The sequence below is a fragment of the Lytechinus variegatus genome, chromosome 1 (assembly GCF_018143015.1).
Source record: "Lytechinus variegatus isolate NC3 chromosome 1, Lvar_3.0, whole genome shotgun sequence".
NCBI lineage: Eukaryota > Metazoa > Echinodermata > Echinoidea > Temnopleuroida > Toxopneustidae > Lytechinus > Lytechinus variegatus.
In genome coordinates this window covers 18292881-18320548 of record NC_054740.1, presented here as the reverse complement: position 1 = coordinate 18320548, position 27668 = coordinate 18292881, and the positions used below count along the sequence as shown (strand labels likewise).

General features: G+C 35.1%; 2 protein-coding genes across 3 annotated transcripts; one reads left to right on the top strand and one right to left on the bottom strand.

The window, feature by feature from the left end:
* Positions 1-92: 92 nt before the first annotated feature.
* On the bottom strand, positions 93-19219 carry LOC121408074 (dolichyl-phosphate beta-glucosyltransferase-like). The gene is made up of 9 exons (XM_041599407.1): positions 19115-19219; positions 14449-14623; positions 14050-14096; positions 11373-11441; positions 10559-10762; positions 9695-9754; positions 2960-3111; positions 2444-2529; positions 93-1893 (listed from the first exon to the last, which is right to left on the bottom strand). The coding sequence occupies exons 1-9, from the start codon at positions 19211-19213 to the stop codon at positions 1778-1780; spliced, it is 1008 nt and encodes a 335-aa protein (XP_041455341.1). The 5' UTR covers positions 19214-19219; the 3' UTR covers positions 93-1777.
* Positions 5833-27668, top strand: LOC121408082 (exosome complex component RRP43-like). Of its 2 annotated transcripts, none has more exons than XM_041599419.1 (11): positions 5833-6291; positions 19432-19468; positions 20827-20890; positions 21770-21843; positions 22294-22339; positions 22826-22931; positions 23929-23974; positions 24315-24411; positions 25059-25179; positions 26438-26544; positions 27366-27668. In XM_041599419.1, exons 1-11 carry the CDS (start codon positions 6125-6127, stop codon positions 27476-27478), a joined length of 978 nt encoding a protein of 325 aa, XP_041455353.1. In that variant the 5' UTR covers positions 5833-6124; the 3' UTR covers positions 27479-27668. The 2 variants fall into 2 exon arrangements, with proteins under 2 accessions (XP_041455353.1, XP_041455362.1); XM_041599428.1 differs by lacking the exon at positions 5833-6291 and adding an exon at positions 19289-19321.

Genomic DNA, 27668 nt, shown 5'->3' with positions numbered 1-27668 from the left:
CTCAGATGCTATCTATGCCAAAAAGCAAAAAGTGCATGTGTGAGTCGCAGATCGGATCGCAAGGTGTGCAGTGTCGAGGCTTATGACTGCCTTGCGATTCATCTCCCCTCACCCAGTCGCAAGCCAGTCGGCGACCGGTCGGGTCGTAAGGTGTGCGGTGGCCTTAACATGGGTAGCAACATTCTTTTGCCTCAAAAGAGTTCTTCACAGGTGAGGCGGCTCCACAAGACCAAGGATTCATTCATTTTCCCATGAGGCAGATTTTTCTTATAGTGTATTTTCTTTCATCAGGATGTTCGTCTATATCAGTGGAAAAATTTCCGCTTAGCATTTTCTCCGATGAAGTTGCAGATGATAACAGATATTAATGTGGTGAAGCTTTGATAAATCTGGACTTGATTTATACTTGAGCATCATCTCAGTTACCCATCATTCAAGAATGTGGCCGTTGAATCCATTTTCAGCCGTTTATTCTTTGTAAAAATTTGAAAATCTAGTGTTAAACATTTTCTTATTGTTATTATTTATCGGTTATGTTTTTTTTCTTGGAATGTACATTTTATTCCATATCACAACAGCAAGACATAGACAAATATAAGCTGATAAAAAATTAAATATACCAAATTGGAAGAATGGTCAGGAGCTTAATATAAAAATGACCTTTGAACTGCCAAATTCTGGATAGATTATAGTTTCAAGAATTGAATGTCAATTGTTTTATATATGAAAGAAATTTATCTAAAATATTTAAATACAATCGAATCGAGTTGGTTTGTGATTAAACAGTAATGAATTTTTAACTTAAAATCTTTATAGCACGCCCGCAACTGTTAATTAACAATGAAGACAAACGTCCTGATAAAATAAAATACGATTTGGACCCTCGGCCTCGTGGGAAGACCCCTCACAGGTATCGGGAGACTGTTTCAGACAATATGAGACTGCAACCATTGCTATATTTATCAAATACAGCCTTTTCTAAGCTGCTCTCAACATTTTTAAATTTTGAGATATGAGGTTTATTAGCTCCACCACATTATATTTTTCAAACAGGTGGATTTCACTAACCTCTTCCAAAATTATCTTGCTATCTACTTTGGGTAAGAAATGAATCTTCATGTTTTCAAATACTATAATTTCTTGAGACAGTGTGTCATCATTCATCTGCAGGTGGATAAAAATGCAATACAGAATTCAGATGGCTGAAAAGGCTAAGTTTTGGCAGAAACACCCAATATTTTCCATGAAACCAAAGGTATCTTTCAACAAACAACCCTGCACTAACAATGTGGAAAAAAGTAATAGTTGGCATCTCCTGGCAAATCATAGAATGACATTTCTTATTCTGAATCTAGGTTTAAATGTCATTTAAATTTTCAATTTGGGCAAAGAGAAGAAATAACATGGTTAAAATGTAATTTGTAAAATTATGAGGACCATGATATACTCCATTTACAAAAATATCTTTTATTTTGGAATATTAACAAGCAGTCTGCAGAACAAACTCAAGGGTTGGTTAAGCTACTAACCACATGTAAACAGAGAGAATCTTAACTTGTAAACCCATAAGATCTTGTACCCTGTAAAACATGGCCTACATTGTTCAAGTCCATCACAAGTCTGCAATTCACAGGCACCTCACAAAAACATTCTACAACACATGTTTCTATGGCTTATCAAAGATCTAAGTCTTATGACAGAGTTAGTGAAACTGGCCCCTTGGGCATGCCGACATGCAAGGACTACATCACAAAGATTTGAACCACTAAGGTTGGAACTAATCGGCTTTAGGTTTTGGGTCTATCTTCCAGAACCCACAGAGGTAGCGTAGTCTAATGAGGATCAGGTCTCGTCCCATCTGGGCCCAGCTGAAAAATGGAATCATCTTGGTACCTGAAAATATGAAAAGAGGAGCAAGAAGTGATTTTTGTGTAATTGCCAAACCATTTTTTTAAAGGAAAGACAACAAATATAGATACACGCGAAAACAATTAATTCCAAAGCATTTCTTAAATGACAATTGGACTGCCATCAAATTACTTATGGAAACTTCCCTGCAAAATCAATTTTGTACTTTATAAACCAACTGGATGGGGGATTGATGTGATTAGTACTATATTTGTGATACCATAACTGCAATGTCCAAGTAATTAGCTTTGAAATATCTAGAAGTATCATACAGTTCATTGAATGCTGCCGTTATTCGCCAACTGGTATAGAGCTACACACAATCTATTCCTAATCATAGTGATGTCAAAGTAGACCTACAACAGGCTCCGATTTGAATCAAATTCTGCTTTAACTACAATGTAGAGGCTTGTAGACTATGCCAATGTTAGCAATTCCTATTTGTTCTCAATCTTGGTTAAGATAATTTTGCAATTGTTCCAAAATCATGTCATAGACCTGTTGCATATGGTGTGAAATGATAAAAAAGACTTACCTTCTATTTCTTCCCAGTTGACTGATACTTCTGATAATGACATACCAAGGTATTGTGCTATATATAACAATTCAACATCAAATGCCCTGTAATGGTGAATTAACAAACAGAATAAGAGTATTAAGAAGGGGTAGGGAGAGTTATACATATAATCTCATATTTATTTGTCTTTGATACACATAATGATACATGCATATTCATTACTTTCCCTCCTTTTTTCCCCCTTTTTGAAAATAAAGTTTCATCCATTTGTCTCTGATACAACGGCAACAAATAATATTGATCATATCCTTTTTTGAAGATATAGACAAAGTATTGCAGGAAAACATATCTCTTGGGAAAAATAAAACTGCAAAAATGAAGTAATGTTATATCAAACATAAAAGCAGGCAGTATGTTAATGTCTTCTCGACAGGATAAATTAGCTTGACAAAATCTCCAGTCATCACCATGATTTTCTTAAAATCATCCTCTAATACAAAAAAATGTATAGGAAAAAAGGGAAGGCCAACTTACCATCTTTCTACATGCATATTAGGGAAGAGTATTCTAGCTGATTCTCTTGTTAATAGCTTGAATCCACACTGAGTATCTTTGATGCCTCGAACACAAAGAAACCAAACTAAGAAATGAAATCCATACATAAGGATGGTTCGGAACAAAGAGCGCTGAAAAGACAAAAATATGTAAAATATTATTTGACCTACATTGATATTGCAATAATATCAGCAACTCTATACTGATAATTCATCTTATGTATAATGTGTACTGCAAGATAAGGCAACTTGGAGACATTTTGTTCAGGAATGACTTCCAAATTGACATAGGCTGGTCCTATGACATTCCAATAAGTAGTAGAAGTAAAATTTTGACTACATGTGTGAAATGGAGGATATGGAAGATGGTTGAGATGAAAAGAAGAAATAAGTGAGTGAGTGAGTGAGAGAGAGAGAAGGGGGGGGGGGTGACTATCACATAGTTGATACGGGAAGAAAGGAAATAGCAAGGAGTGGAGAAAATCCATTAAAATAAAACACAAATGGACATGTGAAAGAAATTGGGGGTAATTCTTTTAAAACAATCAAATCACTAGCAAAATCAAACCATATTCTATGCTCATTCATTCATTCACATCTAATGTTAATGAACTTCTCTGACCCACTTTTCAATATTCAATATCATGGTTGTCTCGCACACAGCCATCCCTAGGTGGACACTTCAAAAGAAATTACAGGACAAAAGCTCACACTTGCAAACAACAAGTTGTCAATCAAACTATTACTCAAAGGAAATATGGTCAATCAACTACACACCGCCCTAATATTGACTGAATTTTCTTTGTTAGCCATTCAATGGGGTTTATATTTTGTGGTTGAAGTATTTTCCTTCTGACTGACCAGTGTTTAGACTTTTGATTTCCTTGGCATCTCTCCTGAGGGAAATGATTGAAGATGGTTTAAATGAGATCATTTTTCTTGAGGCAAAGGAGTATGAATGACTGATGGATTTTTATACAGAAAGTATGAATGGATGTCCAGTATGGAGGTGCATCGCATTACTTAACAGTTTTCATAAATTCAACCATAACAAAAACAAAATTTTCAAAATAGCACATCAATGATGCGGAGCTCATCCGGCATCTCACAACAAAATTGAACATAGATTTAATTTCGGCCCAGTTGACACTCTAGTGATTATATTGGTGACATGAATTGAATTTTAACTGTGTACAAATAAAATTAATCTTATCTTATCTATCATTTGTTATGCCCCTGCAGACGAAGTCCGGAGGGGGAATTAAGGATTGCCCCTGTCCGTTCCCCCACTTGGTTTCCGCGCAATAACTCAAAAAATATTTTATAAATTTTTGGTATGTAGGTAGATGACACCAAAATACAGGTTGAGTTTGAATTCAGAGTCCGCAGGTCAAAGGTCACAGCTCATAAAATATGCGAGTTGGTTTCCGCACAATAACTTGAAAAATATTTAATGGATTTGCCAAAATACAGGCTAATTTCGAATTTGGAGTCCGCAGGTCAAAGGTCACAGCTCACTTTATATGCAAGGTGGTTCAAAAGTCTAAATTTGTATGCATATTGGTTTCTGCACGATATTAAGCTCAATCATATTGAATGAATTTCTGATTGCGTTTTCACAGAAAAAATCATTAGAAAATATCCCTAGATTACATAGATAAAATATGAAGTTATTTCTAATATTTTTAAGCTTTTATAAGCTTTCAAAAAATGACTGGTCTCACAGCCACAGTTAATAGGCTTTCATGTTTTTTTTCAAATTAAAGAGAAGTTAGGGCAAAAAATCCCTATTCAAACAATAGGCAGTAAAACATGGATTTTGAGATTGTCTTTGACTAAAACAGCTTGAATGACTGAATCTAATTTAAATTTAAGTTTGACTCTACCCTTGAATTTTATAGCCCATATTTTATGCTTTCTCATTTCAAAACAATAAATTCATTATTTCACTTCAGGATAGTTGACAAATCAAAGAGTGACAGAAGATAATTAAGAGTGGCAGGCCGCACTCAAGACTGAATAATCGGTGGAAATCCTTCAATCGTCCCAGCCTTAATTCGGTCAGCTTCTGCAAGATGGCAGCTATTTCCTTCTTCCCTGGGAAGAAATGGTTCCAATTAAAAAAAGGTCTTTTCGTGATTCTTCCTCATCACGGCATACTGTTAGCTGGAAATGCAAGGATCGTATCTTCAGGGGCAGACTCACGAATCTACTTTTATTTGACAATGGTTTGGATGAGGGATTGTCGCAAACTGCGTGTTTGTCTATAAAGGAGGTTAGTCAAGTTTCTGTTACAAAACCAAAAGGATGATTTTTACAACCAACCAGTCACTAAAAAGCAACACATGTACATGCATTGTTCAACTTTAAAGTAAGTAATGAAAGTTACTTTTTAGGTTTTGATTTTTTAGTTATTTCCTTAAAAACTGCCCCTATACTTTTTGTCATGTTTAATAATAAACAATTTTAGGACAGCTTTAACTGTGTACAGATGTACATGTAATATAGTGAAATTTAAGGAAGATACATACAGTAAAAAAAAAATCTCAAATTTTAAGTAGGAAACAAATTTATGATAAAAATGAACAAAATGGAATCTCCAATCAATATTTCTTGATGATTCCGTGATTCAACTGCTACTTTAAAAGAAGCATTTATCTGATAACGATCTTCATTATTGATGAAGACTGGAGATATTCCCTTTTTGCAGTGAACACCATAAGCTGACCAGGAGCAATCAAAGGAAATGATTAAATGTAGCATTCATCACCTGACCCCGTTTCGGTAGCACGCAGTTTGACTAGACCTAATGGGATCATAAGAGAAAGAGAGGGAGGACCGAGCACTTCCTCTTCATAGCTTCCTACCCTATGGGACTCACGTGCACGACTCAAGAACGCCAACCAGAAATTAAACCTGGCAAATTGGTCGTAGGAGAGCCAAACACGGTTATGATCAACAAGACCGATACTTGTATTCTGTCATCTTCCTAGGATGTATTGCGTTACTAGTTGAGGATGATGCTTGATTGTCTTATGAAAACATCGGCTTTACTTTATTGCTCCCTGGAGGGTGAGTCCATTGTCTGGCTTCCCATGCCTTTGGGAAGAATTCTTTAGAGAGCCAAGAGGGGAATGATTTGAACATGAATGTCAAGGACAGTGGGAGGACCAGGAAGGTAAACCTATTAACATGGACATACCCTGTGGTAGCGTGTAGTCATTCAACTATTCAAGAATATAAACCTGCAATAGATGCCAATGGAACATATTGTCACGCAAATCAAATTCTTTGTACGACTAGTTTTTGCAGGTGGGATTTTTACAGAATTCGTCATTTGTATTCTTTTCTTTACAAGATTCAGATTTAAAAGCTAAGCATTAGTAAGATGAATTAATGGAACTACTAAAAAGGATGTAGAGTATCACGCACAACTTGTATTATCATCAGAGCTGCCAAACCTTGTGCAACAAAAACAAAAAATAAGAATTTCCAACAGGAAGCTTAAAGCCAGACCTGCAAACCTCTGGACTGTATTCAGTGATCTCCAAAACTTTGACATATTGACTGCAAATGAAATAGAGGGCCTTTTCACACGAGAATCTTAAATCATCATTGTGATGATTTAAATTGTTTTGTGAAAATGAGTGAAACTTTAAAATTAATGTTCTTGTTTTACATCCTCTTTGTATGGAATATTCAGTGCTATGCTTGTCTATGTCCATGTTCACTCGAAAACTGTGATTTGAATTTGAATTCCTGAGCGAAGGTGGTATTGTGTCCTTGGTGACTTATCAATCAAACCCAATCAAAGCACTGCATCGCAAAAGAGAAACTACAATGAATGCATGACAATTATATTATCTACGAAGTACTTGAAAGGTCACATAAGCCCCGCCCCTCAAAAGATGTTTTGGAGGTCAACCCTTTCAGATGTAAAATTTGTACCATAATTTGAGTGAAACTGAACTGGAATTCTCCAGAGTAGAATTTGAATTCATGATTATGATTAGCTGTCATGAATCTAGTTTGGTTTCACACGTGCTAAAAATTCATCATCAGAATTATTTTTTACTGGAATCATCATTCAAATTACGATTTTGGTACCGTGTGAAAGGGCAGAGAGACAGGTTGGGAAAAAATAAAATTAAAAAAAAAGAAAGAAAACTTTTAGTTAAGAAAAAAATGTTATGCCGTTATTCAGTTCAGGTTGAAAAAAAATTATTACAGCAAAATATAATGGTAAGCAAGTCTGTATCCTATTCAATAAATATAATCTTAATTGCTACCTATATTTTTTTTAAAGATGTAAACCATTATATTTGATTGGATAATAAATCTTACTAAAAACATGAAATAAAATACAAACCAGTCTTGAACATTAAATCATCAAATAAAAATTAAATACAAATAATGCAGCAAATGTTTATTTCCTGTATACCTCTTTCTATAAAAGAAAAGTGTGATGGTAAATATGCAAGCAATGGTAAAAAACGAATAACAACAATTACACAAACCAACTTTAAATCTGCCATAAAACAAAAACCTTGAATTTTAAAACCACCCTATATGTAGGTACCGGTAGGCCTAAAAAAGATGACTTTTACTGTAAACAACTAACAAATAGTCAAATTATTTAATGAATTAGTCATTTCCTGTTACAATTTATTATCATTTGCATAAGAAAATTCACTGACATATTATAAATTAAACAAAGGGGGGAAAGAGAGAGAGAGAAAAAAAAGGAAAAATTACACTAACCACTGTATTTATTAGCAAAGATACTACAAGGAGAAGATCGAACAGTACATAGAGCGCGCAATGAAACACATGGGAAGAGCAACCTACAGCGTTGAGTAAGTAACAACCTATTTTTACCTTTGCGTATTGCGATCTGCTTGTGTACAAAACATATGAGAAATATGGTGAAGGGGTGAAGGAATAGACAATTCTTACATTTTAATTTTTTTAGTTATCTGAGTAATGAAAGGTGGAATTATTCTCATACGCTGTCCATTACTATGTTTGGGCAATAACGGTCATCTCTCCTCTGAAATTATTGCGATCTGTAAAAATTAGGGGAATTCGGGGTTCAATTTGAGAATTTTTCAAGTGCCTTTTGGGTATTTCCTTCAGTTTGGACCTGGCACCTGTTGTTATGTACCGGTATATCTTTTTATCAAAGGAAAATTGATTTTTTTTAATTTTATTGTATTTGTACCAAATGATGCAAATATTAGGTGCACATATTTCTTACTATATCCCTAGAATAAAGCTGTTTTGATGCCAAATCTTTAGCAAAATTTCAAACAAAATGATTTATGACAAAAAGTCATATTTGAATGAACTTTTTTGTTTGTTATCATAATGTCAGTTTTTAAATGTATTTCATAATTTTATTTAAAAAGAACAACTAATGCTGGGAGCCAGGCCGGGCTGGAACTCTGAGCCTGTTGAGTTCCCCTGGCCAAGCTGGTCTGGGTTGAGAGCTAAAAAAGCTTAGATTGGAGGCTGTTACGTCTGAAAAATCCTGTAGAACTGTAAAGTGAACAGGGTTCTGAAATAGTTATCTATAGACTTGTACGATTCTTGATCATCCTCTCTCCTTTGTTAGTCACCACAATTCCATCTTTTCTTCCATAACCTTCTTAACATTCTATCTAACATACAAGACCCACTCTTCCATCCAAAATATATGCAGAATAAACCCCTGAGGTTTAAAGTTTGATAGCTCAGGACAGCTCTATGCAGGCAAGCAAGGAGTGAACATGTTGTGCTTATGACTCTGTAGGGATACCAAGCCCAATGTACCAGCCCAAGGCTGCCCTACAATACCAAATAAACAGCGAGATATTGTGAACCATTTATCTCCATGCATGAACTGATCTCATATTTTTTCCCAAATAATCTTAACTTTAATCAATCCTTAACATGAATGTCAGTCACGTTGAGCATCGGAAATGGCCGCATTTTGGTTTCAATGTCAACATCTTTTTCAAATTCTTAGTCAGATTTTGCCAAACGAACGCTGAGAGCAGCAACATGTTCGTTGACTTCAGCCCATATCAAAAAGAGTATGCAGTGGACTGAGACTCAAGTCTGAAAATTTGAATGATGAAAATCATGAAATCAAGATTGGAGCTGAAAATTTGAATAATGATATCATGAAATCAAGATCGGAGCTGAAATAATGTTGTTCTTGATGTAATTAAAAATTTGGTTAAGGCTTAACGTTTGATATTTGGAAATTGATTCTGACAAAATTTAGGTGATATCAATTTGCTAACATCATGGTTGCAAAATTGTACTAGATCTAGCGCTAGCATGCACTAAGAGAGGCCAGGCTTCTAGATGGTGCATGCAGCGACAGTGTTGTGCAGTGTCTCCTAATTGGCTGATCCAGGACCCAGGAATTTTTTTTTGCTGAACCTTCCAGTCCGTGTTCAAGCCTGGTTTTCATTCCGGGCTCAACATCAAAAACAACCTTTTTATTAGAGAATCGAGGAGGATTGCACATTTCTTGCAAAGGAGGGAAGTCACATGACCCCCAGTTAAGGGAAGTCACATGACCCCCAGATAGATAAAGGGTTAAAGAGTTAAACTCTACAACCATGACAGTTCTGGCTTTAAACTCCTTAACAATGATGGATGGTTGCATTAAGAGATTATCCTGTAACTGGAAGAAATTTGATAAAATGACAAAAGAGAGGCTTACCGATGCTGTTGCTTCATCCTGAAGATGTGCTCTTGATCCACACACTATAGCATTATCTCCCTGAAAGAAAAAATGTATTGATTATAATGATGTCGATTTAATTCATTCAAACAACTGCATGATAACAAAAAAAAATGAAGCTAGGTATCATATCAAATTACCAAAGATAAAAAGAATGCATAGCTTGATTTGTTCTTTTATATTCAAACAAATGAATTGCATATTTTCCTTAATAAAATTAATAAACTATTAAACCAGAAGAAAGTTAACAAGTTTTATTTCTGTACAGGTACCGATATATACACATCTCAGATCGCAATTCAATTTTCAGGGCTCAGAAGAATTTATGAATTATTGGTGACGTTGCCTTGCAAATCTGAGAACTTTTCTCTAGATGTATGGCGATGCTTCCTGTATAAACTTATCTCCTTTATAACTATTAACACAGAAAATAAGACCCACTGAAAATTTCAGTTATCAATAATTTAAAAAAAAAAAGATCTGAAAATCTCTATAAAAATGTTAAATAGATCAAAATTAGGAGAACCTTCCATACTGAAAGATGCAGAAAGTTTCAGTAAGACTACATGATTCCATATCATAGAGGGCAGCATACATACAAAACAATCTCAATCAAGTGAATATGCAGAAAGATATCACTGCCATAGCACACATTGGTTGATATTCTAACATTTGCTTACCCTTGGTTAATTCAGACCACACTATTATGGAGTGCTTATTATCAAACTCATTAGGTGAAGATTATTGTAAATGTGCAATCAAAGGTCACTTTAATATACATGTAGGCAAATTATTTGACTTATGCATACTCCACTGTAGATAAGAATGAACAAGTTTTCATACCTTTTTCCTAAGCTCCACCATACTCTTTTCTAACTGAGTAAGGTCTGCAAATTTTGTAGCACCATCTGCATCGGCAAACAAGAGGTCACGACCCCTAGCACTGAGCATGCCCAGTCGGACTGCTCCTCCCTTCCCTCTATTCTTCTCTAATGTTAGAACTCTGATCATGTCTGTGCCAAACTTGTTGGAATATTCTAAAGCAACCTTGGAAAATACAAAGAAACAAGGAAATTATATATGACTGGCTATGTGACACACTCCAAAGTCAATTGTTTTCATAACAATACCATGTATGCCATGATTAGACGGATCTATAGAGTTTGATTATCTGGGTAGTTTTGTGTTTGAGATTTAAAACATTTTCATATATTGCTACTTACAAAATCCTTGAGATGCTTCTTTAAACTATGTTTATAAAGAATTTATTTTTTAATCCTGATATCCTACAAAATGAGTATAAATGTTTATACTAGGGGTATTTGGGGTCTTTCATTTTGATATTTACAACAGATGATAATCACATAGCAGGGAGAAATTTTGAATTCTTTTCTCCTAGACTTGTATAAAATTACAATATTTTACAATTTACTAATCACTTTACTTTCACACACACTCCCACTTACATATCAATTTTCATACATACAATTTAGCCCACATTCGTATAAAGTAATGTTGATATTTTGCTTTCATCATTAAAAAAGATGATCCTCTCATACAGTGTAAATCTTCAAATTTGATCTGCTCTATTTATGATATCAATTACTCATGTAATGAGAAAAAATATATTGAAAAAAAATATAGATTTGGCCCTCACCTCTGTTGTGCCATCTTTGCTTCCATCATCTACTATAATGATCTCAAAAGTCTGTGATTTATCTTGCTTCTGTAATGAGAATCATTAAGAATAAGAATTGGAATACAGTATACCAATTGTACTTATTGGGACCACCAGCCTATAAAAATTACCTTTCGGTATAGGTTGCTCTTTTAGTGTCCATTATTAAGGTTCTGATTGCAGTATGTACCAAGATAACCACATCTTTAAAATCAACCTACATTTACAATGAAGCCCACATTTCTTACATACTTGTACTTTGAGCAGTCTTCAGGCACAGAATGTGTTATTCCATAATCCTGTATAGTTGGATTCTGTGAAAACTTAAGAGCATATTAAGGAAATCTACTCATACAGCCTACCATCCAGTAAGGTCTACTTTCATGTCTTAATTATGTAATCTTTATACATAGATTTCACTGTCTTATAGTTGGATTCTGTTGAACTTCTTTCCAAAGTAGATTTAAACAAAAAATAAAATTTTAATATAAATTTAAGTATTTGATCATCAAATACAACAAGGCAAAAGCGATTTTGTGTCTCGCCCACTTATGAAAATAACCAGGAATACCATGATTTGCGAGGGCACGCAACAGAATTGTCATAAGAGCCTTGCACATAAACTTTAATGTTGACCTGAAAATAACCTTTGACCTTACCATGTGACCTTCGACTGCAGCAAAACATGCAGGTCGCCCAAGTACATCTACCATCCAAGTTTTGTTGAAAAGTGACTTACGGTTGCGGAGTTAAGATCATAAGAGAGTCTTGCATGTAAACTTTAACGTTGACCTGAAAATGACCTTTGACCTTACCATGTGACCTCCGACTGCAGCATAACATGCAGGTCCCCCAAGTCCATCTACCATCCAAGTTTGGTTGAAAAGGGACTTACAGTTGCGAAGTTAGGTGTCATAAGAGAGTCTTGCATATAAACTTTAACGTGGACCTAAAATGACCTTTGACCTTATCATGTGACCTCCGACTGCAGCATAACATGCAGTTCCCCCCAGTCCATCTACCATCCAAGTTTGGTTGAAAAGCGACTTACAATTGCGGAGTTAGGTGTCATAAGAGAGTCTTGCATATATACTTTAACGTGGACCTAAAAATGACCTTTGACCTTATCATGTGACCTCCGCCATTTAACATAACGTGCAGTTCCCCCCAGTCCATCTACCATCCAAGTTTGGTTGAAAAGCGACTTACAGTTGCGGAGTTAGGTGTCATAAGAGTCTTGCATGTAAACTTTAACGTTGACCTGAAAATGACCTTTGACCTTACCATGTGACCTCCGACTGCAGCATAAGATGCAGGTCCCCCAAGTCCATCTACCATCCAAGTTTGGTTGAAAAGCGACTTACGGTTGTGGAGTTATGTGTCATTGAATTTGTGACGGACGGACGACATTTGAATCCCTAAGCTTACACATATTTAAAAAAAATTAAAATATGTGTAAGCCTAGTTTATCAGGGAAATATCATAAAGTAAAGATGTGTCTGATTCTATAGGTGCTACTGCTCACATTTGATAATATGATCTCAAGGTAATAATCCATGTTGTAGCTTCTCCAAGCAAAATTGGAATGGGATATATTGTGAGAGCAGGTGATGCTGTAGATATTCACAGAAAGGAATCAAATTTCTGTTTACCTTGATACTTTCTGAACTAACAAAGCAAACCTTTGCTTGTTCAGGTGACATGATGTAATAGAAGACCATAAGAATTATCTCTGTGTGCCTAAATGCTACCAGCATGATTCCAAAATTATCAAGACAATGCTGGCAATAAATCTTATATGCTTGTAGTTGTACAATTATATAACTGAAAGGTGTAAGTAAGAATCGGTTGAGTATAGTAAAGTATTTCAAAATAAATCTATTTACTTGCACTCTGTGTAAAAGTTTTAACCTTATTTAATGAATAGCCTACTGTCTACCCTACAGACAATCACACAGGATGATAATACTACTAATAATAATGGCCCAAAGCACTTTACAGCATATTATTACCCCGGTCATCAGATCCTTGCATGCCAGCATACAATGTATGCACCTTTTCTACTCCCTGGGGAGCATTCCAACAAGCGTTCCAAGACTCAATTGCTAGGCATACTACATAGGCTTTCACAACCTACCGGGCACTTATTTAGAACCTGGGTCGAGAGTGGCAAAGTGTGGATTAAGGCCTTGCCAAAGGATGCTAGACCGTGGTGGGATTTGAACACACAACTCTGTTTTTAAGGCAAGAGTCAGAAACACTACACCATGGCTTGACACAGAACTTTAAAAAAGGAAACATGGAAAAATTCATTTGGAAATAATAATTTTCCTCTGTTCTTTATATTAACAGAATACACCACAGATTTGATAATCAATCATTTGCCAGGTATTACTGGTATTTTCTGGCAGTAGCAGTAAAATTGTATAAGTCTACCACAAGGTCCATTCAAGAGTTTAGAGGAAAAAAAAGAATGTAAACCCTGACCCCTAAATCTAGCAACATTATACATTTGTCAAACAAATTGGAAAAATGGGTCATCGTGTTTATGGTGTCATTTCCACCAAGAATGATCCATATCTCATTGCCAATAAGTCCTTGATAATTCTTTCTGAATGGTGAAAATGTAGGCCTATATTTAAAAAAAAAATCTTACCTGTCTTGGAATCAAGAATTCTAAAGCTTCATCCATCATTTTAGGTACTGTATAAAAAAAGGAAAGCAAGTGTAAATGATTGATTTAAATTTCTGTCTGTAATTCCTGCATAAAGAATGTACTTCAAGAAATAGATTTGATAGTTTTTTGGCTTCTAATTACATGAAACCAGATTTATTTATAAACACCCCTGTCTGGCTTCCAATTAATGTAAAGTAAAAGAAAAGAATCAGAAAATTTGAAGGGCCAAAATAAGTTGTTCACAAAAAATTCCTTAATTAGTAAATAAAAGTGGTATTTTTGTTAATTGTAGGCCTTATTGTAAAAAAAAACCCTGTTAAGTTGTAACAAGCTCCTGCTTTTAATTTTGTTTTTAAAATTCAAACACGAGATACTTACATCGCTTTTCTTCGAAGTATGAAGGTACAATAACCGAAAGTGCAAGAGTTGGTTGGTCATTAATACTTGGGAATGGTAACCTTTGACCTTTATTCTGAGGGTCAACAAAGGTCTTCTCACTTTCAAAGCGCATCATGTTGGGCTGAGGGGTAGTAATGTACACAAAAACAATCCCCTGGAAGAAAAATAAAAGAGTAGAGACACTGACTAAAACAGATAAGAATGAAAACAATGACATACCATAAGTTACATTTCTAAAATTCTTGATCATGACAAATGCAGCTTTAAGCCTTATTCTCATTAAAAAGTAAATTGAATGATTTCAATTCAAAAGCATAGAAATTAAAGCGAAAGTGAATGATAAATAAATGCTTGATTAAAATTTAATAGTTAACTAATTTAACTACACTAGCCTAGAGTTAGACTAAAATCATTTGAAATGAAAATAATTCAAATTTGTTGTTTTATTTTATAATATGTTAGACAAATTCCTCTTGCTAACATGCACATACATGTATGTAGCCTACACAAATGGATACCAGTTAACTCGGCACTTGAGACAACTCAGTCCCACCAAAAAATCAGGTGCCAGGTTGTCCAACATCGGACTGTTAATTTGTTGACAAATGTTGTATTAGTTTGTACTATTGATTTAAATTCAAGGCACATACGCACATCATGAAATTAAATTAAAGACTCTGACTGGTGTAAAAACAATCATATATCAAAAGAAAGGTAATGACTCATACTATATACCAAAAATATTACATATATCTCCTTCCATTTCTGACAAATATCAAATGAAAATCAAAAGAAGCTTCTCCTCCAAAGTAGGCTTCGATTGAGCACCCCCACGTCACTTGGAAATGATGACGTCACGTTGTGTCTGGAGGGTTGTGATTCCATAGGTTTGTGTACAAAATCATTGGGTATTTTCTTTCATTTCCATGTTATGAATCCATTTTTTTATTGTTTTCAGATGAAAATGGCACTAAAAATTAGTCACTGATCAAATTGATGTAAACCTACAACTATTCACTACCTTTTTGTGATTTCTTTGTTTGGCTCTTATTGGGCCTAAATTGCTACATATATGTCAAGAAAAGTTGCTATACATATTCTAAATGCAGATAGAATTAAAATCTGCGCCAAATAAGCAGGAAATAAAATATGGCAAAAATTAGTTCAAATCTGTAGATTTCATAAATTCAAGCTTGTGGGAAAAAATATATATGTGATATCCCTCTGTGATAGAAGTGAAGAGAATGAAAGCAAAAAAATCACCCAGTTTTTCTCTGTACAAACCTATGGAATCACAACGCTTCTTACACAACATGACGTCACAGTCTCGAGGCAGGTGAAAGCACAATAAAGCCTATTTTCTAAGCTGGGTTCGAAGCCCAATAATTGCAATATTCTTAAGCAAAATATTCAGCTGCGAAGCGGTGAAAATGCATAAAGCATACATTGCTGTATTTAGTAGCTTATATGCTTTCGATTGGTATATAATTTGTCAATTTCATTTTTTGGTCCGATCTGGGTCTTTAAATTCATTTCATTTATTTGACATCTTTTAAAAATATATGATGGTGGTCCCCAAGTCTGCGCACCTAACGATTTGAGTAAAGATTTAACATGAATTTCTTTTCATTTAACAAAATCTTTCAGTTGATAATGTTCCTTACATCATTATGAGTTAGTGTGCCAAATATCTCATAAAAATTTTAAATAAATATATAATTTTCTTTGAAAAAATCTCGGGCAGTCATTTTCAGAAAAAGTGGTGCCCCATGTCTGCGCACACATTCACTTTGCACGCGATTCAGGAATTTTGTTGAGAAAGGCTGCATTTTGAGGCTGTCACAAGAAATGGCCAAATTTAACTTTTTTTCAACCACCGAGTCGGATTTTGTAATCAGTATCTGTCTATGCATTAGATGTGTGAAGTTTGTGTTCGTTGCGTATCTTCTTTAACTAGAATCGTGCAGATACGCGAATGCGCAGACAAGGGGGACTGCGGGAACTCGCCATGATACAAACACATGCATAAGGATATATGATACAACAAAAGTAAAGGAATTTAATAAAATCTAATTATATAGATCTAAGCAATAATTAATAAAAAATAGTACAAATGTTACAGAAATTAAAAGAAAATGTAGCAGATATAGGAAGTCGGAAAGGCCATTGACCTGGCTGTGACCCTGACAAAGCGACTCCCTTGATTTGATTATCGTTATCGTACAAACACAAATAGAATCATGCAAAAAAAAACATAGATAAATCAACAAAATAACACAAATAAAAATACACATTTTAAAAAACCAGGAGAAAGGAACAAAGTCTAAGTTACAGATTCTAAGATTAGGAAATGAAAGAAACAAATCAAAGTCTAATTCATATTTGACCTGTTGACGGTTCAATCAAAGTTACAACTTAGATCTAATAATCGCTAGAGGGTATTCATTTGTCTCGCAATCTACTATGGTCAACAAGGAAATTCGTGATCACTCTCGCAAAAAGTGTTCACTGGCTTTCTAGGAAATTCGTGATCACTCTCGCAGTGTTCACTAGCTTACAAGTTCACAAGCTTTCGAGTGCCGCTGCAACTCTTTATCAAGTGACACGGATTGTCCGATATCGTACTCTATTTATACTAACCTCCAAGTAGTATAACTTAGATCTACTTGTAAATTGTAAGTAGAATTCTACTTTTCTCTGTCTGAACTTCAATTCAAGAATCAACTTCAAATTTATAAAGAAGACAAAACAGTTTAGGATGGTTTATATTTTATCACTTCCCTATTTTGTTCATTTTCTTTAACTTTAGTGCTTTCTTCAGCTGTTTTATATTTCTGTTTGATCATTTCTTTTAAAGTTTTGGTCATTTTCAGACTATTTATAGAAGTTGTATTGTAATTTTACAAATTATACCAAATACTCATCCTGCAACAGCAACAAAAAAATAAAGGAAAAGGGTGAAAAAAGTAGATCTAGCTCTAGCTAGCTAAGCTACTAATTCAATTGAAAATATTGGACAAAATAAACCCCACTCTGACTGTAAGTTACAGTGTAAACTGTTCCTATATAATAATAGCTTTACTTTCAGCATGCCGCATGGCTACACCTAGACCAAAAGCTTCGGTCTCTGTTTTGTTGGTTGTTCAGCTGAACTCCGTTGGCTTCACTCACCAAATACAGAGACCGAAGTTCTAGCGCGATCTGTACAGGGGACTCAATGGCCATATGTTTATGTACTTAAGATCGGATAAAACGGGGAAGTGAATTTGCGCGACAGCCGAGGTAAGTCACTGTTTTTGTTCCTTTTAACTTCATTTTTCTCTGTTTTGGGGCAATTAATGCCAAGAGGAAATATAAATTTGCATTTTGGTCGCGTTAATTTTCAAAATTTTTATTCATTAAAGACAAAAATTGAAGAGCCCCGACGGGGGGATTTTGCATTGCAAGTCCCCTAATGGTGGCTGCACGATAGCGAGCCGTCTGTGTACGAGGAGAAATTTAAAAAAAAAACGTTTAAAAACTCCTCGAAACAGACGGCTGCCAGCTGTCTAGACTCTAGGCTGCACCGAGCACCGGAGCTGGGGCCGATTGCACGAAAGGGTCTTTCCTAGGACCGTCTTTCGTGTCGCCCATCTTTTATGATGCCTTGTATGCGGGATATTTCTGAATTACTAGTACTATGATAAACAATTAAAAGGCAATCCTGTATTTTAGGGGTCTAAATTATTTTAGGTTGCTAACTTCAGGCAACAGCTCCAAGAGTCATTGTTAACGGTAGTTGGTAGTGCATACGTACGTGCCGGGTATGGCGGGCCGTTAATGCCATTATTATAGGACTAGTATACAGCTACACGCCAGTCGCCTATGTAGTAGATGTAAAGTTGTATTTACCAGTGGGGTATCATGCGATATATAGGGGCCAGGGGGTGGTATAGAATAACGGTATACCTAAAGCCGTCGGGGTGTCACGTGACCCGGGACTAGTCATGGCCGGGCCGGGGGTATGCAATGAAGAAATAATAAACGGCCCGCCATACCCGGCACGCACTACTGAACTACCATTACATGTAACAACGGTCTTGGAGCTGTTGCCTGAACTGAAGTTAGCAACCTAAAATAATTTAGACCCGTAAAATACAGGATTGCCAATTAAAAATTTGTTAGCTAGCATTTAAACCAATTTGTAAGCAATTTCATGATATCACATCGTTTCATAAAAAGACATAATGACAGAAACAAAGATTTTTTCTTTAATAATTAACGGATGGATAAAAATTAAAATATGTTTGCAGGTAATTTATTTAATTAAAATGCGTTTCACATGGCACATCACAATAAATGGGCGACACGAAAGACGGTTCTTGCAAAGACCCTTTCTTTCGTGCAATCGGCCCCCGGTTCGAGGTCCTAGTAGATGCAGATATAAAATCACAACGGCATTCAGACTTCGCCGGGGCCGGGCGCGGGCCGACTCGGGGCCTCGACACACCAATTTTCTGCTCGAGTCCCATCACCTACTAAATGACGCACGCCTGGACCGTCGACCCGTGCGAACATTAAACATTTGATTTCATCGACCTGGAAGATAACTGACATAAGATATTCATGATATTTGAATAACAGTATTGCATTTAGAATTACTGACCACAATCAAGAGAATTACAGCTAGTAAGGCAAGCTCATAAAGCAGAGTAAAAAGATCGAGATCCATTTCCGATTTGTACCACCACGTAGCAGATTGCATCAGCTGACGACTACGGTAACCCGGAAGCAGTGCAGTGATATTTAATCGTGTACCATAGAGATATATACTTCGTGTACCTACCGCAGTAATCATGGCGGCCGAGTTCAAGTAAGCACGTGTGTTTGTTTACGTTTTGTAAAATTTTTAAAAAAAATCTAAATTTACTGTGCATGTTCATTATTTAAATTAACATCATGTTGTTTTCCTTTGTATTTCAGGACCGCACAGCCGGTGGAATACTACAGACAGTTCTTGGTTAGTATGATTCTGAATTTTAGATTTTGATCAGAACTGAAATGAAAAGATTTGTCTTACTCTTAGACTTAGACTAAGTTAGTTAGGCCTTACACAGGAATAATAATGTGGGACTAAAAGTAAAAGTAAGTCTGAGAAAAAAAGGGACTGGCATGACCCAAGTCAGTGAGTGAGGTGAAACAACGTCTTGAATGGGAATTATTACAAAATAATGTGTTTTTATTTCTATATTATTTATACCCTATGACATGTTGTGTAGATATTAATTTCAAGAATGTTGACCAGGCAGTGTTCCAGAAATTTTTACTTGAAATGTAACAATTATTCTACCTTGGTCAGAACTTATACACAACTTATTTGCCCCTCTGTCTCTGACATCAGCTGTCATGCTATGGTCATGGTTGTGTGTGAGTGTGACTGACCGTGATGACATGACATGACCAAGTATGTTCAAAGTTAGAGTTGGAGAGGTCAACATCTAATGAGGATAGCAAGAAACGAAATATTAAGTTTAGGAATAGATCTACATATATGTATGAGATAATTGTAAAATTTTATTTGACATTGTGGTTATGGAAATTGATAGAGACAGAACCTGATATTATTTTTTGATTTGCTGATGTTGATGTAAGAATTTAGTCTCTTCCCTTGATAAGGTCTACACTGCAGTTGCACTTGCAATAGTCTATTACTAAATTATCTAGATCTGTGTGAATTCTGAATCTTGAAGTTGTATTTTTGCTTTTATGTTTCGCATAGAATAAGAATGAATACTGTTTAGACCAGGCTAGACCATTTTGAAAACATTTGAAGAAAAACAATGGCTTCCCATTAATTACGAGGTCTTTTAATACTTGTTGTGCTTTATAGATCATATCCATTTTCAATGAGATTCTTTATATTGAAACTGCATTGTCCTCAGTCAGTTGATTTTTTCCTTATAATTTTGTTATTTCGTCTGTTAATTTTTAAATGTCATTGATTTTACTAGAAGTTGGATCTTGATTGTTTCCTTCTTCATGTCAAGTGAATGTTATTGTTTTCTAATCTGTACCATAAATTGAACTTCTATATATCATTATGAGTTCCCCGACTTCCCATATTCTGCTGTCTTTATTACTTTCTGGATAAATGTAATTTTAGTATTTGAAACACTTGGCTTTTATTTTATTTGTTTTAATCAACTTTTTTTGCTAGCTAGAGTAATAACATCATTTTAATTATCATTATAGTCACTGCCTACTGTTATTGTTGTTATAGTGGTAGTATAACTTATTATTAATACAAATATCATTTATGATAATGATAAAATTATTATGATTAATGTTAATATTATTATTCCTGTTATTGTCCTGTAGAAGGAAGAGGTAAGACCAGATGGAAGAGAGCTAGGCGAAATAAGATCAACCATTCTCAATGTTGGTAAGTCAACTCGCAGTCCTACTGTTCTTAAACTATTCCCTTTGTCTTCAGTAGAATTAGGATATTGAAGTTTTGGTATGGTAAAAAGGAATTATGAAACCATCATAAATATTAAAAAGTAATTGTTGGCAGTATTTACAAAATTAATTTTATTGATCAGTAAATTGACATGTTAAACAAAAAAGGAAAATAGAGTTTGGTGATGGACTGCATATACTCGACATAAGGAATAACAATTTTGCCATAAACTGCACAGTGTCTGTAGGTGTACACACAAGTTTTTATTAATCCTGTTGTGAGTAAGGTATGTATACCGTAGTATCATTCAACAGTACATTATAAATGTGCAGTGGTCAATTGGAGTTTTTTCAGCCATATTCATAAGGTAAATTTGGAATTTTTCTGCCAGTAGAAGTTGAATTTGACATCCAGTGCCCTATTTCTGATATGCATTTTTATTATTTTCTAAAATGGCCCTTCTAATACTTTACAAATTAAAAAATGGGATATTAGATAGACTACGGTACAAAAAAGAGACTATATCCTAAATTTTTTTAGCCAATTCAATGCTTGAGAAGGATACAAGCAAGACAAAGATACCCAGATTTGTTTTGATCGGGCACCAAATTGTAATAAAATTTTGCTTAGAAAAATTGTTCCAATCAAACTTATTTTTATTTTGTTTCCTTCACATCATAACAGTTTTAGCACATACATGTTTACCGTATATAATCTAGTTATGAATTGGTATAGTGTTACCAACTTTGGGGGACTTACCAAAACTACAGATAGGCTTTAAGAATAAGTGTAATTGTTTTTCTGATTAATTCATATTATTGAAAAAATATTGGAAGTGAGTGTCATTTGTGTCTTATTTAGGGTCCATCAGCACTGCCCATGGATCAGCTCTTGTTAAGCTTGGTAACACAACAGTAGTGTGTGGCATCAAAGGGGTAAATAGTTATTTACATTTCTTGAAATTTTCATACAAATGCTTAGTTTGGCAGTTGTACCTCAGTGTCTGAAGAAGATATGACTGAATATTGAAGTTGGTAAATGTGTAAAAGCTGTTTGTTTTCTTGAATTACATTTGAAATGCTTTTACAATTGAGAAAATCTTATATGTATGTATTGAATATAATATTCACTTTAATTTTTGTTTCCCTTGTTCCCTTTTTTTGTTTGAGGGATAAATAATGACAATTGTTCTGTCTTGACAATTCAATTCTTCTTCCATTTATAGACTATCGTTACAAGGAATTAGTTATATTTATTTCTTACCATATGTTTAGTATAGCAAACCCAAATATGAAAAAGACATTTATTCAATTATTCACTTCAGTTATTCAAATGTTCACTCATTCTAAAGCAGTAATCAAAGAGTAAATAACATTTTTCTGCAGGAGTTTGCATCCCCAACAGTTGAAGAGCCCAAGAAAGGATACATAGGTAAGATTATATAAGATTACTAAGTATTTAAGAAGGGTATCTAGCATTGTAGTAAAATAATTGGACAGCAAACGTGATGTCACCAGAATGGTGAAAGTTAGAAAATAATAGGAGGAGGAATAAGACAGCTATGGCTCTTTAAAACATGATGTAAATCTCGAATTGGCATGTTGTGTAAATTATGACAAGTTGTATGGACTACTCTCCCATTTAGGGGTACTTAAGTATCAGAAATTTATAGGTACCCCAACATATGACATGATATACCATATTGGGTGATGGATGAAATATACCGTAGATAACATAATTTTTTATTGGTCATGAAAAATCTACTGTGTGATGGACAGCACCTGCTACTCAGTAAACACTAAGCATATCACTTCCTAGTGAATATGTAAATGCAGGTCTTTGTCCGATTATTTCACCCATCATAGCTGTAAAAAATCCCGAGTTGGACCTGAATATTTTTCTTGCTTTTTACTTCAGTTCCCAATGTGGATCTGCCACCGCTGTGTTCATCTCGTTTTAAACCTGGTCCTCCAAGCATCCAAGCTCAGGTTACATCTCAATTGGTAGCTGATACTCTACTGAGGTAATAAACCTGTTATTCCTTTCTAAGTTGATAAATTGCCGCTTGGTCTTGACCCACTAGGTCTACTTACCGTTTGGTCTCATCCTACATGGTCCAATCCTAGATGGTCTACAACCTGTTTGGTCTCATCCTACATGGTCCAATCCTAGTTGGTCTACAACCCGTTTGGTCTCATCCTACATGGTCCAATCCTAGTTGGTCTACAACCCGTTTGGTCTCATCCTACATGGTACAATCCTAGTTGGTCTACAACCCGTTTGGTCTCATCCTACATGGTCCAATCCTAGTTGGTCTACAACCCGTTTGGTCTCATCCTACATGGTCCAATCCTAGTTGGTCTACAACCCGTTTGGTCTCATCCTACATGGTCCAATCCTAGTTGGTCTACAACCCGTTTGGTCTCATCCTACATGGTCCAATCCTAGTTGGTCTACAACCCGTTTGGTCTCATCCTACATGGTCTAATCCTAGTTGGTCTACAACCCATTTGTCGACTAACCATTTGGTATAATTGCCATTTAGCCTACATACCATTTAGTCTTTTTCCTCCCATTTTCACTAAATATCAACTTGATCTAATATCACTTGACTTATAATAGATGATCTCTTTGTTAACTAAGTTTGATTTGACAGTGTGGAAGTATAAGGAGAAGTAAGTAGAAATGAGACCATGTTGGTATTAGACTTTTATTAATTAGACCAAGTTAAGTGGTGGTTAGACCATCTGCTAGTAGACCAAGTTGGTTTAGCCATGATGGTGTTTGATTGTCTATGAATTAGACCATATTCTAGGAGAAGATACAAACTTCTCAATCTATCAGACGATTGAATTGAATGTAATCTAGCAAGTTATTGTTTTTTTTACTTCGTTATAAAGTATATTTTAAGTTATATAAATTTCAATTTGAAGTAAAAGATTCTGATTACTCAGATGTTTGATTATGTGATTCATGTCATGATTTCCATCAAATAATTGAGTTTCCCATCTCTTTCTCAGCTCCAACATCCTCAACTATGAAGACCTTTGCATCAAAGAAGGAAATGTAAGTAAGCCTATCCCATGTATTTTAGGTTCCTCATGTTATCTGAGAAGTTTTGTTTGTCTTCTAAATGAGAGTTATTCAAAGACATAGAGAAGTCATATGGATTGATAAACATTAATTGAAAAAAAAAAAAACAACAATGTAAATTGTTATTATTGGTCTACTTTGTACAAGCAAGTTGTCTTAATGTACTCAGTTCGTGATTTCCAGGACAGATGTCTATAACAAATTAACAGAAATAATAAGGAACATTGTGTGTAAAACTGTAAATTAATTAATTTCTTGCTTTCCTCCAAAACTTTAATTTTTTTAATCATGTTTTGGATACTTTGTTCAACAGATGGTATGGGTTCTGTACTGTGATATGATATGTCTTGATTATGATGGTAATATCATTGATGCCTGCCTGATAGCCCTTCTAGCTGCTCTCAGAAATGGTATGTTTTTTTTCTTCTACCTTCCACCTTTTTGATCTTGTCAGGTAAGTATAGGCACACTGTCAGAGATGTTAACTTAACAGTTTTGCAGTATTTTATTCTCTATTTTCTATTTGAAAATACTGCAGGTTTCATGAAAAATACTTTTCTCTCAAAGAAATGTATGATTAACATGGCTAGTGCTTAAGAGTTGAAACTACTGTTTTTTCACTGAAATTATTGTTTTCACCTTTCAGTCTCCTGCAATTCTTTTTACGAGGTTAGCAATCCACCCTTGTGTTTAATTAAACTTTGTATATGAAGATTGTTAAGTTTGGAAGGGATTTAAATTTCAGTGAAAGTTCTCAGCAATTACTCATATTGACAACATCATGAGTAATACTTAGCCCTTGGATAGGATGTAAAACTGTATTTTTGGTGAATTTTATTTTCAAGCTGTTTCTAATTGTATAGTGGTTATCATGTCTGCATTAGATTTGGCATTAATGTATACATCCCAGTCAGAGAAGATTAGACTAGGGCGAGTATTTTTAAACTGATCTATATTAAGAATATCTTATTTTATTCTTGCCTCTCAGTCATTTTGTTAGCAATAATTATTAGTATGCCCTCCTGATTATTTGTTTTATTTTCTTATTCTTGTACAGTGAGACTACCAGTGGTAACCATCAATGAAGACACAGGCCTGGCTGAGCTCTCGTCAACAGAAAACAAATCATTGGACATTGTCAATCAGTTTGCTGCCACTACATTCTCTGTCTTTGATGAGTAAGTTAAACTAACATTGTGAAACAATAGAATGATTGTAACATAGACTGAACTCTAAGTACATTGAAAATCACTGACACAGAAGGCACATATGGGCATGTGATGTGTACTTACTTGACAGAATGACATGCTTGTTATTTTGCTAATTTCTCACTTTTGTTTTGAATAATTTTGCACATAATGGTTATTCATGCATACAAACTCATTAATGGTCATTGATTGAATTCATATTTTTTGTTCATGGACACAACTGGAATTTTTGTTTAAAAGTACTGTAACAAAGAGTCATATGTACTCCTTTGTTTGTTTGAAATTAAACTAGTGTTTGATGATGGAGTTTTATTTGATTGCAATCCTTCTGCAACTGGTCCGGGGGCTGTTTCATACCCGGTGGGGTCACTCAGGCGCAGAGGGGGACACGTATGACCGTTACCACAAATGCAAGTGACCCCTATTGCAGTCAATTTCAAGGACATTTTGTGAAATTTACCCCCCTATTTTCACGCAAAACAAGGACAAATTTGCGGTAAAATGATACCTTGAAACACCCCTAATTATAAGATTGTAAGGACACTTTTGCCCATTTCGCAAATTTACCCCTATTTACCGTATTTCAAGGACAGGGCATTTACACCCTTTCCTAATTAGAGGAAATTGCAACACAGGCGTCAGAGTGCTCAGTCCTTAAAGATGACCAAGAGCCATGTCATTCTGATACAATAATCCAAAAGAATTTTATTTTTCTTGAAAAATAAGAAAAGTAGAATTCTTTGTATAAATAAATGTAGAGTTGTCCATATAAAGATACAGAGCATGATGCGCAGCGACGGATTTTACTTCCCGTAATCGTTCTCCCCTTTTTCCTGACCCCTATTTCCATCAGATCGAGGACGGTGAGCACCCCTATTTTCACTACTTCGAGGAGTGTTCTGTCCGCGGACGTTCCGTGAAATTGACCCCTTTTCCCGCGATTTTGGTAACGGTCATGCGGTCCCCAAGTCATATTGAGTGACCCCACCGGGGTTTCATACAGCTGTTCATAAGTTAAGAGTGCCATTAAGAATGATGGGTGATCCTTGCGACAAATGATATTCACTATTAAATGTTTATTGGTGATTATTTAGCACCTACATTAGGAAAGGTTCGCCAGTTCTTTAAGTCATTCTTAACTTAAGAACAGCTTGATGAAACACCCACTCAAGATGAATTTGGTCTTATATTCACTCTTGAATGATCCATTCATCTTTTATTCTTTCAGTTCCATCCTGCTGGTAGATCCAACAGTAGAAGAAGAGGACCTAGCTACTGGATTAATGACCGTCATTGTCAACCAAGATGGAAGAATATGTAACATACATAAACCAGGTCAGTTATCTTGCAACTAGGTGGGGGGGAGCAGGGGCCTCAAAAATAACAAAAAAAAGAGAAACAGAAAGAGGAAGACAAAGAAAAAGAGAGGCCTTGTCATGCAGCTCTATATCAATCCCCTTTTATTCAATTTAGAGAAAAAGAATGTCACCTTTAGGTCATCTTGCTCCTATGAATATACTCCAGCACCACACCTGTCTCGTAAATAGGAATCTTATAGAATGAAACAGATTGCCAAATACAAAGTTGCTAACCACTGATTTTTTTTTGTGGAATTACATGTATAAAGTGTAATATGTAAAGTTCTTTGATGTAAAGGAACATTGTATATTTCGGTTTTCATAATGTAAGTTTTATAAGCTAACTTTTGTGGTGTTGAAAATTAAAGGATGAGATTGTCACCAGCTTTCTTTCCAAAGTTATAGATTAAATGACTAGTCAGATGGATTAATGTTAATTTTTCAGGTTCAAAGATTTTCAGTGAAGTTATGATTCATCATTTATTCAGACAGGAGTATAAGAGTGAGTGTTTGAAAGCTATAGTTGGAATTAATTTTTGAATGCGTTTCACTTCGATGGTGGATAGAGTGGTGGCATATAATAATCCACAATCTTCTTCCAATCTTTTCACCTCCTTGATTTCTGGTAATAGGAAGCTTTGCTCAATGAATTCATACCTTTAATCACACTGTCCAGTTATTTAACCTCATGGTGAACCTCTTTGAACATTATCCTTCAAAGATCATCAGATTGTAAATAGTCCATCACATCAGGTCATCCGATATTGATCTTTTTTTCAATTTATGCATTTTTTGTAGGAGGGTCACCCTTATCCTCTGATCAGATTCAGGATTGTATTGGTCGAGCCCAGACTAGAGCTAAAGAGGTGTGCAGACTGATTGATGATACATTAGACAGCATTGAGAGATGACCTTAGTCGGATTGAGCGTATGGATGTAGATAAACCCATGTTTTGGGAAAGAGACGGACATATAGGGGTGTTGCAAGAAAATATTTGCAATCAAATGCAAATTTCAGTTGTAAAATTTCGAGTGATAGATCAATTTTGGATAAAGTAAATCGATAGAGTTTGGATGGTCCTTTTTTTCAGGACCAACACT